The sequence below is a fragment of the Mauremys mutica genome, chromosome 2 (genome assembly GCF_020497125.1).
Source record: "Mauremys mutica isolate MM-2020 ecotype Southern chromosome 2, ASM2049712v1, whole genome shotgun sequence".
Classification (NCBI taxonomy): domain Eukaryota; kingdom Metazoa; phylum Chordata; order Testudines; family Geoemydidae; genus Mauremys; species Mauremys mutica.
The window spans coordinates 235108210-235127243 of NC_059073.1; the positions used below are offsets into that span (position 1 = coordinate 235108210).

General features: G+C 40.8%; 1 protein-coding gene across 1 annotated transcript in view; it reads right to left on the reverse strand.

Moving 5' to 3' along the window:
- The window catches only part of DNAH11 (dynein axonemal heavy chain 11), a 305959-nt gene that overhangs the window by 98987 nt on the left and 187938 nt on the right, over window positions 1-19034 (reverse strand). Inside the window, exons 53-55 of the mRNA XM_045004937.1 lie at window positions 17543-17666; window positions 15768-15910; window positions 8809-8970 (exon numbers count right to left, since the gene is read on the reverse strand). Of these exons, the coding sequence (XP_044860872.1) occupies window positions 8809-8970; window positions 15768-15910; window positions 17543-17666 (429 nt within the window). The remainder of the gene's footprint in view (window positions 1-8808; window positions 8971-15767; window positions 15911-17542; window positions 17667-19034) is intronic.

Below are 19034 nucleotides of genomic sequence, written 5' to 3' on the forward strand. Positions count from 1 at the left end.
GGTAAGATCTATAATTAATCACCATTGTACTATTAAGTGTAGAGTTAATGTGCTAGGAATTTGATATTTCACTTCTAGAATTCTTGATTGAAAAATCATTTTCAGGTCAAGTAAAAAGTGTGCACGACGGTCTTGCTCTGGTTCCACTGATCTCCACAGAATCCCACATATATCATAATCCCCAATCCAGTTCCTACTTGAATTCAATAGGTGATACCACCATTGACTTCAAAAGAACAGGATTGGGCCCAATCTAATGCCATTTGAAGTCAAAGGGAGTCTTTCTATTGACTTCAATGAGTATTGGGTCAGGCATTTAATCCATTACTTAGTGTATGCCAGAGGTTCTCAAACTTCACTGCACCGCGACCCCCTTTGGGCAATAAAAATTACTAGGCGATCGTAGGAGGGGGGGTCTGAAGCCTGACCCAGCCTGAGCCCCCGGTGAGTGGGAGGGGGGGAAAAAGCCAAAGCCCAAGGACTTCAGCCCCAGGCAGGGGGCCTGTAACCTGAGTCCTGATGCCCAGGGCTGAACCCTCAGGCTTTGGTCCCAGGCCCGAGCAAGTCTAATCTAGCCCTGGCAACCCCATTAAAATGGGGTTGCAACACACTTTGCGGTCCCGACCCACTGTTTGAGAGCTGCTGATGTATGTATATTGTGCTCCAATGGAGCATTTCTTCATAACTTCTTTCCTATAGTTTTTATCTGACAATCCTACTTTATGATCCTTTAGAATGTATAACCTCTTCCAATATACTACATGATCATTAAAAGCAGGCAAAGCATATTTAAAGCTCTTGAAAGGGATAATATTTACTCATGTAGTCCCATGCTAAGCACAAAATATCGACAAAAGTGAAACTCTGTCTTCATCCACTTGAGTTAAGTGAGGTGGACAGGAAGGGACAGGACAAGGAGCGTTCCAAGTGCATGTCTTTAAATTATTTTTATTCCAGAATTCCCAACAGATAAAATATGCTACCCTGGGGCTTTGATCTGGAGCACTGTTCACTGGATAAAGCTTGGAATGAAAAGCTCATTTTCTATGAGAAATGTTTTGGGCTTTTTTTAAAAAAAATACAAGTCTAAGAATATTAGAGTCACTAGCATGTATGCATATATATTCTGTAGAACTTTGATCTTGGGAAAGTACTTCTTGGGTTAAACTTTATTTTTCCATTTTGTCCTCTATGACTTCTAATGTACTTAACTTTATAATCTGTGGAGTCACATCTCCCTCATTTTAATGATTATTTATTGCATTCTGTACAAGACGAACCCAGTTCAATTAATCAAGGGAAGCCTAAAAATCAATTAATATGAATTAAATGAGCTACACCAACTCTTAGGAAAGTCACACATAATTTACCAAAGCATTGTCAATAATGCTTAGAGATCTTTTGGAAAATTGCTCATGAGTGGTTGCTGATGCAGTTAAACGTTTCAAACCTACATCATTAATATTACAATCAGGTTGGTGTAGACAGACTTACAATTTTTCTCAGTGAGAAGCCTCATTATATTTTGTGGCTTTAAAAGCTAGCTTAAAAAAAAAAACAGTTTCACCTGTGACTGCGATAACAGAAATCAGAAGCAGGAACCAAATACAGAATGACTGCATATATAGAAAGTTTAAATAAATTGTCTTTAAAACAATAAATAAGAGTCTCCACACATCCTTTGTTGGAACAAAGGTAGCATAACCCAGCTAATATAAAACATAATACGGAAATCTGTTTCTTAAATCAAGGAAACGAACAAAGATATTTTATGCACATTTGGTCACAAGCAGAAATCTGTTCCAGTCTTTTACTTTTAAATGTCTATTATACACACAAACATTGCAGTACAGATATCCATCCTAGCCAAGGGCAACCTTCTTACAGAGTAACTGGCCCCTACCCAATCATGATGCTTATGAGAGGTCTCTACTCAGCAGTCCTGAAAAGCACTCTTTAACAACAGTTTCATTTGTAAATCAGTGAGGGAAGAAGTGGGTTCCGGTAGAGCTGCAAGTGGCCTGAGACAACTTGTCTCAATGGGGCAAAATAACTATTGTTATCAAGCTTAACAAAATGGCACAGCATGGGAGATATGCCGAGCCAGAGAGCAGCTGGTTGTAATTCACACTGTTTTTCAGAAAACTCTAATCGTTCCCGAACAGACCTCTTTGATGATTGGTCTTCCCTGCATTTTCAATTTGTCACTTTCTCTTATGATAAGGTCAGCAGTGACAGCACTTCCTGACATTAACAGCTGTGGCTTTTAAAAGGGTCATTGTGGAACTACTAATTGCAGTAATTTCATTAGCATAAATTATTTATTCTGCCATTCATTTATCTCTCTCCTTTTTTTAATGCTACATTGCATTTTTCAGTATAAGCCCATTCAGAGATATAGGCAAAGAAAATTATTATTGCTAGTTTGGCCTTCTTTATGTAAAACTAGTTGATACTTTCAATTTTTTATTTAACTGCTGATCACTAGGAAGTATAAAATAGCAACAAGCCAATAACCAAGATTACCAAGTTCTGAATCAGGAATATTCAATATTCCTAATGAGAATTGGGGGAGGGAGGAGTTTGTATTTTGTTATAAACTAGATACAAAGGCAAAGTCTTTTTTTACTTCCGATGCAACAAGGAAATCACTTTATTTTAGACCTCGGCATATTGGCTTTTGTGCATACAAGAGCTCAGACAATCTTGTATCCGCTCTGGGTCACTACTGGAGTTAAGAAGACTTTTGTCTGAATAAGGAAGGCTATTTATTGCTTTTCTAAACTAGTCATTACTAAACCAGCTATTCTACCTTCTGACTACAGATCTCAGCTTTCGCCAACAAGTTCCGTTAGCCGAAAATGCACTAAGCAATAGCAGAAATGACTGATGCTACTGAATCTCTTGATTGTGTAATTTAGGCAGTTATCAAAGCAGGGAGGGAAACCTACCCATTGTTAGTATTGGGAGCCAGGAAAGAAAGATATTTCAAGCTGCCATTATGTCATATTATGTTGGATTTCACTATATCTTATGCAAGATATAGCACCTCCAGGGATAGAATGGCAAATTTTCTTAAACAAAGTGCACAGTTTAGTACCAAGCCTCGAGCACTACAGTGCAAGATAGCACAGCAGAAGAACTTCAAAGGAGTGGGAAGGGTTTTTTTGTTTGTTTGAGGAAAGCGAGGTTAATTGTGGATCCCCTTATTTTATGTTTCTAGTTGATATATGAAAATACAGTGAGTTGTGGGATGTGGAGATTATGTGGCATACTAAGATTAGACAGATTGGGCTAATACCTCAGAGAACACACTTTGTTTATTTCATTAAAGCATTATTTCAGCCACAATCAAAGTTTTATAACGAAGTGTTAGCCCTATACACCCAATATATGGCATTTAAATCTCAGCATCTCTACTTCGGGTTCTCTCTTTTTGCCAGGCTGCATGTTAATGTTTATCAATTTGAGTTTTTGTTGTAAAATATTTTTAAAAACCCACCAGAACCAACTTGACTTCTACTCTGACGCTCTCCATTTCTCCCGAGTCTCTCTCAACTTTAAGCTCCTTTTCTCTTCCTCGCTACACCACGCTATGGCCAGCACCCTTCCAGTGAGACTCCTACAGCTGGAGAGGATGCTGTTGAGTAAAGCAAGTCATTTGCTTTTCTCAGCAGCACACTTTGTTCATAGATTCATAGTTTAAGGCCAGAGGGATCATTAGATCATCTACTCTGAGTTGCTGTATAATCGCAGGCCATTAAGCTTCACTCAGATACCCATTATTGAGCCCACTAACTTGTTTAGGCTTTAGTCAAACATATCTTCCAGAAAGACACCCAGTCTTGATTTGAAGACATCCACCAAATTCCCTTGGTAGTTTTTTTCCAATGGTTAATCACCTTCACTGTTAAAAACATGTGCCTTATTTACAATTTAAACGTTTCTCCTTCAGCTTCCAGCCATTGGATTATTGTTATAACCTTTCTCCACCTGATTAAAGAGCCCTACAGTACCAGTATTTTCTCTTAATCAGAATAATTATAACACTGTAAATCAAGATGCCTCTCAATCTTCTTTTTGATAAACGAAACAGATTGAGCTCCTTAGGTCTCTCTCACTTTAAGGCATTTTCTCCAGCCCTGGAATCCTTTTTGTGGCTCTTTTCTGCACCCTCTCCAATTTTTCAACATCCTTTTAAAAACGTGATCAGAATTGTATGAAGTATTCCACTATTGATCTCACCAGTGCCATATGCAGAGGCAAACACCTCCCCCCAAACACACACACTCCTGCTCTCTACTCCCCTGTTTATACATCCAAGGATCACATTAGCCCCTTTTGCCATAGCATCCCACTGGGAGCTCATGTTCAGTTTCTTTTCTATTATGATTCCTAGACCATTTTCATAGTCACAGCTTTCAATAATAAAGGCCCTCATTCTGTAGATATGGCCCACAGTCCTTGTTCCTAGATTATAACTTTGTATTTGGTTGTATTAAAGGTTTTATTTGTATGGGCCCAGTTTACCAAGTGATCTAGATTGCTCTGCATGACTGCCCTATTCTCATCATCATTTACCACTCCACTAATCTTCATCTATTTTAGTTTGTGTCTTTTCTGGGTATTTCTAGCCCTTGCACAGGAAGTAAGATGAAGAAGAACTGAGTGCGGGTCTGGTGAAATCCTGCTGATAGGATCAGTCAAATAGCTGAGTTTTTTAAATACATAATTCAAAAATAGAGCAAAAAGGAGTTTACTGAAAATCGATGTGGGTTGTGCAGAAGAGTGATTGTAAGTCCTCTGTTAGTCCAAATGAAGTTATTTGATTACACTTTCAGTCCCACTGAACATGGTGATATGTAATAACCATTGCCTAGTTGCATCCAGAGATTCTAGTAACTAATGAGAATGAAGCTTTGGGATGTCGCCAGTCCTTCCCCCCACCCAGCCCCAAAATGCAGTGTGAGACTTTTTAAACAATAGGTGTAAAATCCTGGCCCAATTTGCCTTTGGTTTCAAACTCCTATGTGCTCCAGTGGGGCCAGGATTTCACTCTAGAGGTGGGGAGAAAGCTTGTTTTCTCTCTTCACCTGTAGATGCTGCCTAAATGCTGAACCCTAAACCAATCCCAAAATCCAGTTACTCTCCATCGGCCTGAATTTCTTGTTTCATTTCACCACAGGAGAGCTGGCATTAAACTCGGAGGTTTATTTTTAAAGGGGTCACTTAGCTGTACTATTTTATTTGTAGTGATTTTTTTCTTTAAATGCAGTTTCAAAACCTGCCTCAAACTAAAACCTCTTGTAATTACTGTGGTTTTCTTAAAACACAGGTTTGGGACAATTAAAAGTTGAGTGTAGGTTATACCAATAACCAAGTGCTTAACTGTAGATCTGGCATTCATCCTCTCAAGTTACTGGATGGCATGATCATAATACACGCCAACAGTCTGGACAAAGGTGAGCTGTGGCTAACAAGCCTCCTCTGATAAGAGGCAATAAAGGGATATCTAAATATCTAAAATGAAGCAAATTGAACTACCCATGAAACACAGCAGCACTACAAATGAAAAAAAGGAAAAACCCACCCACTTAAATCCCTTTCAGCTGACAGAGGCAGCCAGATACCAGCTAAGGTTCTCTGTTCTTCAGGGTGATCCTCTCCCACCCTGCTTCCCTAATACACCTCTGCCACTCTCCTGGCCCTTGCTTTGCTCCCCAATACTCTCTGATCTTTCCCTCTTCGCAATACTTTCCACTCCTCCTCAGCTGCGCTCTTTGCTACTCACCTCACCTGCCCCTTTCTGATTCATTTCTGCTTCTCTTCTGTCTCCCTTAGTTATGTTTTTTCACAAAGACAGCTGTTATAGCTGCTCTGTCCTTCTGTTCCAGGTCCGCCCTGCCCCTTCCACTCCTGTCCCCCCTTGCTCGTCTTTTTATACTTTGTTTTACCATGTTAGTCTTCTAATTGGCTTTACATACCCACTGACATTATCTGCACTGTCTCAGCCATCAAATGCTACTCTGAAAAGAGAGCGTGCTGAGACAGAGTCCTAAAATAAATGTCTGATGATGATAAAACGTCAAATTATTTTGTCTATTGGGTCAATTGCCATTTATTTCATTATTAGGCTGAACAGGAAAAATATTTCTTAGGGGCAGTTATCCACTCATTTGTGCCTGTGTACAGAAGAGAATCACATATGCACATACATATTTCCTCCTGTTAATGAATTATTTCCAGATGTCCAAAGCAGGTACTTTGCACCATGTAAAAACATTATTCTTAACAAAGGGTCCATTAATATTAACCGCCTAAATTGCGATGACATGTGTTCTTAATGGAGTGGATTAAAATTTATTAAGGAAGTGATCAAATTTGTATTCATTCAAATCAAAATAAATGTGTTTAACCTTTAGAGAAAAGAAAGTGCACCGTAAACATGCTCTCTCTTCTGCACATTATCCTCATTTCTCCTTTAAACTAAACAGGAACATGTAAGTTGATAAACCAGCAACAACAAAAAATATTCAGGTGCCCTAACACCAAAATCTCTTTAAGTACCTTTCAAGGCAAGGTTAGGCTGTTTATATCAAAAACAGTAAGGATTTCTAAGTCTCTCTCTCTTACTCTTAGAATCCTATAGGAGGCATCAGTATACCACTGTAGAGTGAGCTACAGCAAACACTGATGTGAGACACTGAGATAAGAAGTGAAGCAAGTCTCTCCACAGCCAGTAGATGTCATTGGTCACTCTTCATATCACAACTTGCCTGGCACTGATCACTGTCAATGGCACAGGAGGTAAAGGATGCAAAATATCTCTGCTTCCAGGATGTAAAGATCACCAAAGAGGCCCCTCCATCCCATCTTTACTTTATTCTTTATTGATTCTGTATTTTTTCCATGTGAACGGAGTACAAATGCTGCAAATGTGGCAGTCTCCTTCACATTAAAATTTTATTCCCTATTCAGGCTTTTCAACTAATAACTAAAGTCTAATAACACAGAAATCAGATGTTTATCAGTAACAGAAAATATATTAATCCAGCACAAAATTTATTGTTTCTTTTCCCAAAGTTCCAGTCCTTATTGCATCTAACTGGTGGCATCAAGTTCTGCAAGCTCTTTTCTAAGAGGTATCTTGCCTATTGCCACTGCCAGACCTTCAGTTGCCATCCCCACAGCATTCAGTTGCCTGGAAACTCTCCCTACGGGGTTCTCCTTAATGCCAGGGGATAGTTAACTTGAGATGCTAGGCTCTTCATCTGCACTCTTGAAATCCTGTGCTTCTGATTTCTACAAATCCCTTACATCACTAGACAGACCCAGGAAAACAGACGTACGATCCCCTGAAAGTCAGAATTGCTACACACTAATTGCCACTGAACCAAAACCAACAATTTCCCTACATCTTTCTTGCTTATAAATGAAACCGTGTATTAGCACCCTCTCTGCATTACATTTCTACACACATTAGATTCTAACTTTTAAAAATAGATACATGTGAGGGACTAATGCACCAACTTTTCACATCTGGAGATCAGAGTTCAAATTGGCATTAGTGAAAATAGTTGTCTGCATCACAAAACCACTGCACAAGCTGGTATCATACCCATGGCAGTCTCTGTCCAAAGGAGATTGAATACCAAAATAGTAAAGCATCTATTAAAGTTAGAATCCAGCCACCATTGCATATAGAAGCTGGCACACCAGCCTCTGCTAAGAGTCCCTCTCCTTCACAGCCACCATATTCACTTACACACTACTTTAGAAAAACAACTCAGAACCTGCCATTGAGAAAAGGGAGAGTATCTACAATCTTCCCAAAATCCTAGGATGCAAAATTCACAGAGGAATATTTTCAGAGTTGTTGAAAGAGGTTAAACATCTTTTCTGGCTTAATGTGAACTATATAGTAGCAAGCACTGTAATATCAGGAACTGGGTTACCTACGCTGTCACATCAGTTTCTGCCATCAGCATCGGTAATGATGCCAGCTGCCTGATCAGTTATACACCCTCACATCCCTATCAGGCTGAAAGAGGGACACCCTTGAGAGAAGGAGGTCAATGTCCTTTAAAAGTCTTTTAATGAGTAGCTTTCTTCTTTCTCCATATTGCCCCAAGACAATATGGGACTAAAAACACAATTGGAAAAATGCTGCCAGGCTGTTTAAAAGCCTCACTGCCCATCACAGGAGCAACGTTTGGGCTTTTTTTTACACACTGAAAGCCTAAAAGGAAACATATTGTCATGCGATTTTTTGGGGGTGGGTCAAGTTTCAGACTCCAGTGTAAGGGGAGGAAATAACTCAGTCCCCAGATTTTAAACTGCTGGCTGCATTGTGCGTGTAGCTGCTGGGAAGATTTCAACCTGTCCAGAACTTCAGTGAATGGAAAACATGTAGCTCTGCTGAGGTAACAATCTGGGTTGTAGACTGCAAATGTTTGCTCCCCATCTATTACTGTGCTAGTGAACACCTCGAATTATACTGACAAGGTTAAATCTATCCCGTGGTCTAGGGCAGTCTCATGTCTGTGGGATTTCCAAAAGCCCAACGTCCAGGGAAATTTTGGGGAAGAGAAGCCACGCACTCTCAGCACTGTTTGCCTCTCCCTCCCCCTCCCATGACCCCATGTCATAGAAATGAAGTTAGTAGCTGGGGTAAGCTTTATAATCTTAAAAGACAACGAATATGCAAAAGAAATAAAAAAGAAATTGTTTTTCCAGCATATTCAATTATTGATCTTTCAGGGATCTGTGTTGCTTTCTCGTCTGATTGACGAGCTTGAAACTCTGTACCTCAATCACCTCCGTCTCCTCAATGAACCTCCTGCTGACGGAGTGCAGGGCCTCCTGCGGCCACTCATGAAACCAGTCAATAGCTGTGCAGTTAACTATGGCTGGGAACTTCCGAGCTCTAACTCTCAGCGTGGAACCAACTGGAGAGAAACACAAAATGATCTGCAGAGATGAGGAGGGAAAAGAGAGCAAAGAATTACAAGGCAAGTTGAGGCGATTAAAGAAAGGAATGTAGTGAACCATGGCAATGAGCCATTGCAAGTGAGTTCACAGCTGAAATTCCAATCAGCCTAGCAGCTAATGAACTTAGGCAAACTACAATTTTACCTGATGCAAATAAGTTTTACTCACTATATTGTATGTTATACAAACAATGCCTGCCTCTTTCTCCTTCCTCCCCAAGCTAGTAGCAGTTACTTAGCCTGATGTATATTAAAATCAGTAATGTGACCGTAAAATTTTGTCAACACAGAGACAGCTAGAGTTCACTGAGTCAGATAGCCGATCTAATAGTCTAAGTAGGTTAAAGTAATATCTAATACTGGTTCAATATCTCCCTGCAAGCTCAAAAGGCATCTGAAAAAAGAAAAGGGCTCATAGTTTGTACATGCATTTCCAATGATTATTCTTTCTGGAAAGCAGAATGCAGCTTCCAAATCAGGGCTAAAATATCTAAGTAAAAAGTAATAATAAAATAATAAAAATAAATTAAAGATAAAAAATTAAAATAAATAAAATATGAAATAAATAATAATAATTAATACCATGATGAGACTGATTTGTTGATATCAGTGTCTTGCAAAAGCTACTCCAGAGAAGCTGGTGGAGGAGATAGTTACTGTACTTAACATCTTTTTAGGGCGTTATGTTTGATTTAAGATAATTAACTGAATGTCAAGCATTAGATTGTCAAAAGTGGGAAGGAGTCTTTTTTTGCCCATTTCTACTCTCCTAGGATGAGATGCATTGTTTCTCTTATTATTTAGGAATATTTCAAATCATGTGGTATCAATATCTGTTTGAGTAAGTATCTTAATACTATTAATGCCAGTGGAAAAATACCCAAATAGCACTTTCACTAAAACTGTACAACATCCAGCATTGATTATAATCATTCCTAATAACTGCAGAAGCCAGGACAGAGACTGGCGGAGCACTTTAGATAGATGATAGGTTTATTCTGCCTCTTTAGTCATCTGTCACTGCCGTTATAATATATTCACAGAAAATTGTCAAGAAGCAAAGTGAGGCCAGCTGAAAAGGAAGAAAAGCAGAGAGATAAAGGAAGGTGGGGTGTGTGGGGGGGAAACAGAGGGATGAAATAAGAGAAGTCAAGAAAGGATGAAAAATAGAGAGGATTGGTCAGGAATAACATTTAGCAGGGAGGGACCCTTGGGAGAAGAGGGGAAAGAAAGACAAGTTGGGATGAGTGGCTGCACTATAAAAAAATACTGAAGGCTAGCTACTGCAGAACAGTTTTCTAAAAATTCTTCCATGTGGGAGTAACCCATATGGACAATTTGTTGCAATCAATCTGTACTTATGGGCACAGGTGAATAAATTCCAACAGTAATCACCCCACCCTGGGAAATCTACCATTCAAATAATGAAGATTATGCTCAGATTGTAAAGTCTTTGGGGCAAGGACTATCTTTTTCTTATACCTGTTTGCCAGGCCTCATACAAGGAGACCCTCATCACTGACTGGCACCTCCAGAGCCTGTTGCAACACGACCCCCCCCCATGTGGCTTTTGTCACTTTGCTGTTGGTCTGTTCTAGCTTTGAAGGGCTTGAAATCAGTACATGGTTATGGGGATTTCCCCCTGTGCTTCCACCCCTTTTTACCAATGGGATAAGGAAATTGTTGTTGAATTCACAATTAGTGGTGTAGGGGCAACGTGGTGCTTCCTCTGGCTGGTGCTGGCTCCAGAAGCAGGGCTGTGTGATCATTGACAGCTTCACACAACTGCTGGCACTGTTCTCAGAGGGAAACGCTACTGGCCAGAGATTAGCATAAAGAGCACAATTTCAACAGTCCTTTTGGAAATCATTATGTAGATGGGGGGAGAGGGAGGAGAGAGTGAAAGACTGGCAGTGAGGGAGGAGAAGAAAGTGATGGGAGAGGAGGAAAAGGAGATGTCGTAAAGAAGACGGACAACTGTCAACATGAAAATACCAGCTGAGCTAGTAAGAGGGCAACTGGAGCTATTACTGGGGGAAATCCTACATATAAACACAAAATTAAGGCCCCAAATCCATGCATTTGGGATCATGGTCTCAGTTTTTCACTGCACCCCTCACCATTTTTTATTCCATTTACCCCTCCCCCCCCTTTTTTTACTCCTAATTAATTATGCTCACATGTAGCAATTCAATTTTCATCATGCTTTGCACAATGTTTCACTTCCCTTTAGCTATGACCTCAGTGTGTTTATTTCTTTGTGTGGCACGGGGGGGAGGAATGACTATTTCATGTTATAATGGAGATTTGATTTGCTGTAGTCACTCTGTTTTCCCTAGTTGATCTAGTTTATATACAGACAGAGGGCACACGCCCTCATATTTACCTCAAATTCCTCTACCCATAACTCACTTGTACATTTATCCTGGATAGCACTTGAGAATGTGTCAGCAATAATAAGCTTTGAACCAGAGTTGAGTGAACAAAAATAGGATATGAGGTTCTGTTAGAGAATCTCAAAAGTATGGTTTCAGAGTAGCAGCCATGTTAGTCTGTATCCGCAAAAGGAACAGGAGTACTTGTGGCACCTTAAAGACTAACAAATTTATTTTAGCATGAGCTTTTGTGAGCTGCAGCTCACTTCTTCGGATGCATAGAATGGAACACACAGACAGGAGATATTTATACATACAGAGAACTTCTCCTGTCTGTGTGTTCCATTCTATGCATCCGAAGAAGTGAGCTGCAGCTCACGAAAGCTCATGCTAAAATAAATTTGTTAGTCTTTAAGGTGCCACAAGTACTCCTATTCCTTCAAAAGTATGGATGATTATCTGAACTTTTTCATGCCCCTCCTCCTCTTCAAATAGGTCCCCCCTCCTCCATACAGCCCTCCTCCTTTTCTGCAAGCACTCGATTCAACTGTAACACCAAGTTGCATTTATTACACCTTTGCACATGTTCCCTTTCTATCTTGCAGTTTCATGAAGCTGTTACTTCTTTCCCACCTAACTAAGGGTATGTCTACACTAAAAATGTAAGTCAACTTATGTTAGGTCAACTTACAGCTACTGCAGTAATTACTGCAGTGGTTCATGTCCACTCTGCCCTTCTTCTGTCGGTCGTGTGCATCCTCACCAGGAGAACTTCCACCTACTGAAGAGGGGAAATGTGGGGGGCTGAGAGCCCCCCATCTCCTGTCTTCCCACCAGGCTGCCACAGGGCTCCAGGCTCCCCATTCCCCGCTGAGACTTTGGCTGCACCAAGTCTCCCGGCTTTTCGCTCCCTGCTGGGAGCCCAGAGGAGCAGCAGCTTGCTCTCCGCAGGCAGCATATCAGCCACCAGGGCAGCTTTCGGCTCCCTGCTCCATGTCAGGCTGCTGGGACTCTCGGGCTCCCTGTTGAGTGGCTGCGTGTTCCCAGTGGGAAGCAGGGAGCTTCAATGCAGCTGGGCTCCCAGCAGGGAATGGGGAGCCAGGAGTCCGGGCAACAGCCTGGCTGAGACTGGGGAGCCAGGCAGGTGCAGCTCTGCTCCAGGCGGGGAGCCGGGAGCCTCGGGGCAGCCTAGCAGGAGCAAGTCTGTAGTGTGTACACTGACATAATTAGGTCGATATAAGCTGCCTTATATCAACCTAATGCTGTAGTGTAGGCCAAGCCTCTGTTCCTCACATTCATGCAGATTTCATACCCAGCTTTCTGAGTGCCTTTGATGCAAGGACAATCAAAATCCAAAGTCTTGCACACACTGCTAAGCAAGGAGCAACTCAGAATGTAACAGTTTCTCAGTCTTCCATCCCAATCAGTAGTTTTTTTCCTTTTTAAATGTTAGGCACAATTACTTTTATGGTATAATAATTAATTACTTTTGATGACCTATTTAATTAAACCTGTGGAATTATTATTAATATTGCACTTTTGGGGTGCAGATGCTTTTCTACATAAGCTTACTTGGTTTTTCCAAATAACTCACGAGTATATACAAGGTACTGTATTTTTGTATGCTTTCTTTTAACTTCCTCTTAGCATATAAATTGTGGATTTAGTGAATTATCTACACATCCCACCTGCTTTCCAGTCCTCACACACAGAACTTTTTGAGATTTTAAAATTTACATTCTAGTAATGTGCTCTTGCCTTTGCTCTGATGTCGCCAACGAACTGCCACCAGTGCTTATTTTGGGGACCAGTAGGCAAGGGCCCCAGAATTCAAAAGCATTTCAGAGCTAATTTCTACAGCAAATGATGAAGATAACTAAGGAGACAGGATGTGGGAAAAGTGAGGAATGAACAGTCATGGAGGAGAGGAGGGGAACTGGTTGAAACAACAGTAACCTTAGCAAAAGTTGTTAGGATTTATACCAACATAAGCAAAACTGATGTCAGCCCCACACTTTAATAGCAGAGTTGTTTTGAAGCTCCAAATAGAACAATTTTGTCATTCTTATCCTGGCATTTTGCTTTTTTACTTTTACCTTACATGTTTGATTTTTAAGCAAATATTTTCAATGCGCTGTGTCAGCCTTTCCACAGCTTTCATACATGTTTCTTTTTTTCTTTCTATCCTTCTATAAAACCTTCTTTGTCTATGCCCCAAATGACTGCCTTTTGCACTTCTAATGCTGTGGTTCAAATAGGTACACTGTGTGCTTTGACTCCTTGAATTTGGAGTAGAGCTGAACAAATGATGAATTTTCAGTTCTGGGACCAAACTGAAAAATACAGGGAAAAAATCCTGTTCAATTTGAACTGAACCAATTTTTTAGAAACTTTTTTGATTAATTGAAAACTAGAAAAAATTGTTTTGAATCAACCAGAACATTTTGAGTCATCCCAAAACAATTTTTTCAGGTTTTTTAAATTCATTTTAGCCATTTTTGAGTAGTTTTTCTTTTGTTAACTGGCCGTATTTAAAAATGAAATGCCATTTTGAATCAAAGTGGGAACAAAATGTTTAGACTATTTCAAATATTTTTCCAGTCAAAACAATTCAACAAAATTAGGCAAATACAACTAATAGTTTCAGAGCCCAGAAAACGCACATTTTCGTGTTTTGTCAAAAAAAAATTGCCCAGATTTAATCTGAAGTCCAGATACGCCTCCCAGACCTAACTAGGGTACAAGATGAGCAGTGATCACAAAGGAAACGGGCTTAATCTATAGTGTTGATTTTAGTAAAATGCTGAATAGTAAAGAGATGTTTTTACCTTCATTAAGCTTGAGGTTCAGGAATTGATTGAAATACTTAATGTATTCCTTTTTATATCTTATTAGTCTGTGTTTACACTGAAAATCTCAGAAAAGGAGGTAGGGAGGAGGAGGGTCACCCAGCTATAACCATAAGTACATACAGATATCTGCCAGCGTGTTAACTCATGAATTTTATGTCTCCTACGGAACAACAACATCTCTACTTCGCAGTCTTTGCGAAGTGAATAGATACCCCCTGTTGTTGTCTCCAGAAATGGTAATTTGCACAGTGGGAGACCTGCAAAACGGTGGCAAGGTAAGAGGCATTTTGAAAGCAGGTTTTTAAAAAGGCCTTTTAAAAATAATGAAATCATAGGAGCAATCAGAGGGATACAAAGGGAAGAGAAGGGAAAGGGAGGGAAAGGAGAAGAAAAAGATTGAGGAGGAGATATACAAGAATTCACAGCTTTTTTCCTCCCTTCTTAAAAAAAATTGCCTATGAATTTGATGTTCATGAGACTGAGAGACTAACAACACTAACTAGAGCTAGATATAAAGTGGGCAGCTACTTTCCCCATTCAGCTCTGATGCACTTCAACTCTGATGATCAAAAGCAGCAGAGAATGCAATTCATACCAAACCCTCCCTATGCCTCTAGAGTCCAGTATCCAATGTTCACCACAGTCCTGGCTTAAAGAAGAAATCAACAGTGGAGGACAGAAGTGATGGCAACAGAAGAGGACTGCAGAAGACATAAAAAAGTAGCGGAGAGTAAGTGGATGTGAAGAGAGGTGAAAATTCGTTAGAGATCAGCTTAACCCCAGCAGCACAAGGATTTTTATCCATTTCAAAGCTTTTTTTTTTTTATGGTTATATACAGGATATTCTTTTTATCTGTATAGAGGAGATGTAAAATTGAGGTGTGTGTGATCTTAAAGCCTTTAAAGACCCCCATGACACTTTTCACAAGAGAAGAGTGGTTGGCTTCCATTTTCCAGTGTCCAACATGGATAACTACGTTCTGCCTAGATAACATTTCCCCGACAATAGGTGTCAATAGGATATGGCATTCTTCTTCACATCCTGCCCTAAACTGCTTTGTAGCACTGCTCTGTTAAACAGCTCCAACATTTTACTTATAAAAACAACTGCATTATGATAGAGAGTGAAGGGGACTCTAAAGTGAAATTTTAAATCACTAGTGCAAATGCTTATGCAGACATGATTTACACCGGTGTAGCTAACCAGTGGTTAGAGTCCAAGTGTTGATAAGGCCTGTATCTAAATACACTCGCATATAATGTTACACCCTAGTCCAGCAATCCTTACTCAGGTAAAACTCCCAATAACTTCAAGACAGATTTAGGTCCATAGTTTGTAACCCATTTGTACATTACTTTGAGATCTTTCTGCATGAAAGCCACTATATAGATGTAAGCTCACTGTCAAAGGCATTACCCATGTGGAAATGTACATCTTTACGTGTAGCGTCCTGGATTCTAAACACACACTATAGTATATTCAAATAATCCAATTTTCCATCACCAGCTGCTGGTTTCACAAAGTTTCTTTCACATGTGATTTTCCTTACTTTTAGTTGTAGTCGCATTCTGTCCAAAAAGAATCTCCAACAATTTTCTCTGGTGTCAATCAGACCCAGGCTTCGGACTTCATTCCTAATTCCTGTAATAATGTCATCCATATCGTCATTGCTGAATAGATCTGGAACTTCTCCTACATAACAGCATGAGGGGGGAGGGGGAAGGGAAGAAATCATAAAAGTCCCAAAAAACAAGAATCCAAACTATTAATTAAACTATGTTTTATATGGTCTAGCAGCAGGGACCATCTTTTTGTCCTGTCTGTACAGAGCCTAGCACAATGGGATATGGGTCCATGATTGGGGCTCCTATGTGCTATGGGAATAAACAACAACAACAGCTAGTGCTACTCACACATTTTTATCCAGAGAGAGAATTTTCTTTCAAGTGAAAAAAAATCTGTGTTTTACTTCTATGAACCATGAAGTACATTCATGCTGTCCTCTAAAACAGTACTTCTCAATTTTTTCCAAACAGTGACCCCATGTTAAAAGTGAAAAGAGTTTCAGGACTCCCCTCTAGCTATAAGGAATGAGATGCTGGTCATAACCTGCCAGCCACTCCCTAAGAAGTTAGGGCTGCAGCAGGCCAGTGGGCCTGCACAGATGGACAGCCAATAGGAGAAGGACTTATTGGGAGCCAATCAGGGCCCAGATTGGAGGTAGCCAATCAGGGCCAGGCTCAGCCCTATAAAATGGCTGCTCAGGGAGATGAGAGTCAGTCTGTCCCAGGCCTTTGAGAGGGGAAGGTCTGTCTCCAGAGCTGGGAGACTAGCACCAGGGACAGCGCAGTGCTGGGCAGGCCTGGGGGAGCAGAAGGGAACCCCAGCCTGGTGTCTGCCAGGCTGCAGGCCTTGAGGGGAAGGGCCTAGTTGGTACGAGGGGCTGAAGGGGAAGCGGCCCAGGGACATGGACAGACAGAGGAAGAGAAGAAGGGCAGGATGGCTGCCACTGGAGGGTCCCTAGGTTGGGACCCAGAGTAGTGGGCGGGCCTGGGTCCCCCCCACTTCCCCCTTGCCTTACAGCCGGCCAATGGGAGCAGCCGTGTAAAGCTGCACCAACCCCCTGCCAAGATGGGTGTGACTTTGGGGGTGCAGTTGGCCCACATTGGCTGAGGTGTAGAGACACAGCTGCTTCACACTCCCCCCCCCCCCGGGAAGGGAGTGACGATGGACTAAGGGGCACTGCCAAAGGGCAGTGGTCCAGAAGAGGACACCGCCAAGCGGGAAGCAACGCAGGTCCAGACATGCCAACCAAGGGTGAGATGATGGACGGGACACCACCAGGAAGGGGCGCTCCACTGGACTGAGCTAATTCCCGGAGTCACCAGCAGGAGGTGCCGTGGTGGTGAGTCCCAACCTTGTCACATTGCCCTTGTCCTGTTTGTGATCTCCAAATTCAGAATCTATACCCTAAAATATTAACAGAGCCCAATTCTCCTCTCTCTTACTGGTATAATCAGAATAAATGCAGTTAAATCAATGGAATTACACCAGTGTAAAATGGCATACGCAAAGAAGAGAATCAGGTGCACAAAGTCTACAATCTATGAATTAGATGACCTTGTTATTAGCCTTCTCAAGGGGGCACTGATTCCTTAAGGAAACTAGGTATAATACTCAAGTTAGCTGGGTTTAAATGGCATCTTCTAAAGGATTCTCCCTGTAAACATCTCAAAGACAAATAATCTCTCTCTAAAGTTCACTGAAACCACAGATCATTTGTCATTGGGGAAGATCTTTCAAGAAATGTGGTGTTCTAATCACCTGATGCCAACAAGTCATTAATCAGCACAAGAAAGCGTTCATCTGCAACATGGGCATCTGTCAGCAAAAACACAGTGGGCATGCTCTTGGCTCCAGTCTTGATGTACAAATTGGCAAGATCTACCTGTAAGGAAAAGAAGCAATCATTCATGTTTTGTTAAAGTGTTGATACAGGGGGAAAAAAAGGCATGAAATGCATGTAATTGACAGAAATGCCCTGTTGCCTTTACAATTTATTTACAGCTTTTTAGCTTGCCACATTGCATTCAAAAGGGAAAAAAGCAGGTTACCTCCAGTTTTAGACATCTGATGACAAAAATGGTGGCTTTGACAAGATCAAGTGGTGATGATGAAAACAGGCTGCTAATCAATAAGAATTACCTCCTAATATAGTGAAAAAACTGATATTGCAACACCTCTGCCAAGTAACTCCCTCTCGAACAATTTTAATTATGCTAATATCTGGGCATTACACAGAAAAGCCAGCTTAGTCTTTTTGATTGGTTTTCTTATTGTATCTGTTGTATGCAGAATGCAAAGGGTTTTTTTTGTTTTGTTTTTTGCTAGGAATAGCATTGAAGAATTTCACTGAAAGAGGAATGGTATGTTGTTGTTTGTATTGCGACAGCACCTAGGAGCCCCAGTTATGGATCTGGATCACATTGGGCTAAGCATTGTACAAATGCAGAATAAATAATTTAGAAAAAGATAAGACATCACCTGCATCTGAATTTGATTTCTTTTGTGATAGATTATATACAATGCCAGTTTATATGCTCAGCCAGCCACGTGGTCCAGTAGTAGGGAGATCCTCTGGCTCTGACAGACATCAGCAGGTTCCTCCCTCATTTCCCTCCTCAATGGTTTGGGGCAAAAATTCATCTGCTGCTACATCTTAGGCTATGTCTACACTGCCACACAGCCCTAAAGCCCAAACTGAATTGCAGTTTACACCAAAATGCTATGCTTTAACTCCCCCTGTGTAGATGCTGAGGGCGTGAACTAAGGTTCCTAGTTCATTTTAACATAGTCATCAAACAGGATGTCAACTAGGAACCTTCTGGTTTGCTCCCACACTGTCCAGATAAAGGAATCACAGCACAGCACTTTAGGACAAACTACCATTCACACCCCGGTAGTGTGAACTGCAGGGCAGTGTAGAAAAGCCCCAAGTCTTCACTTGAAGCCGTTGTACTCCAAATCTGACATCACAATTAATTGTAGAAATGATCAGGGTGACGAGCAGATGACGACGACTTCAGGATACAAGGGTTATTTCACACAAAAACTGAAAAAAAACCAAAAACAAATGGTTCTATACTTGGAATCGTCCCTAACTAGAATGCTTCACAGAGGTTTTCCATCAGGTGGCAACAGCAGCTCAGTGAGATGCAAATTCTGTCATTCAAACTTCATGCAATCCCCTTAACTTCCAGGTGGCTTCAAATTAATATTCTTCAAATAGGGAAGAAAAGCAGCATAAAAATATAAA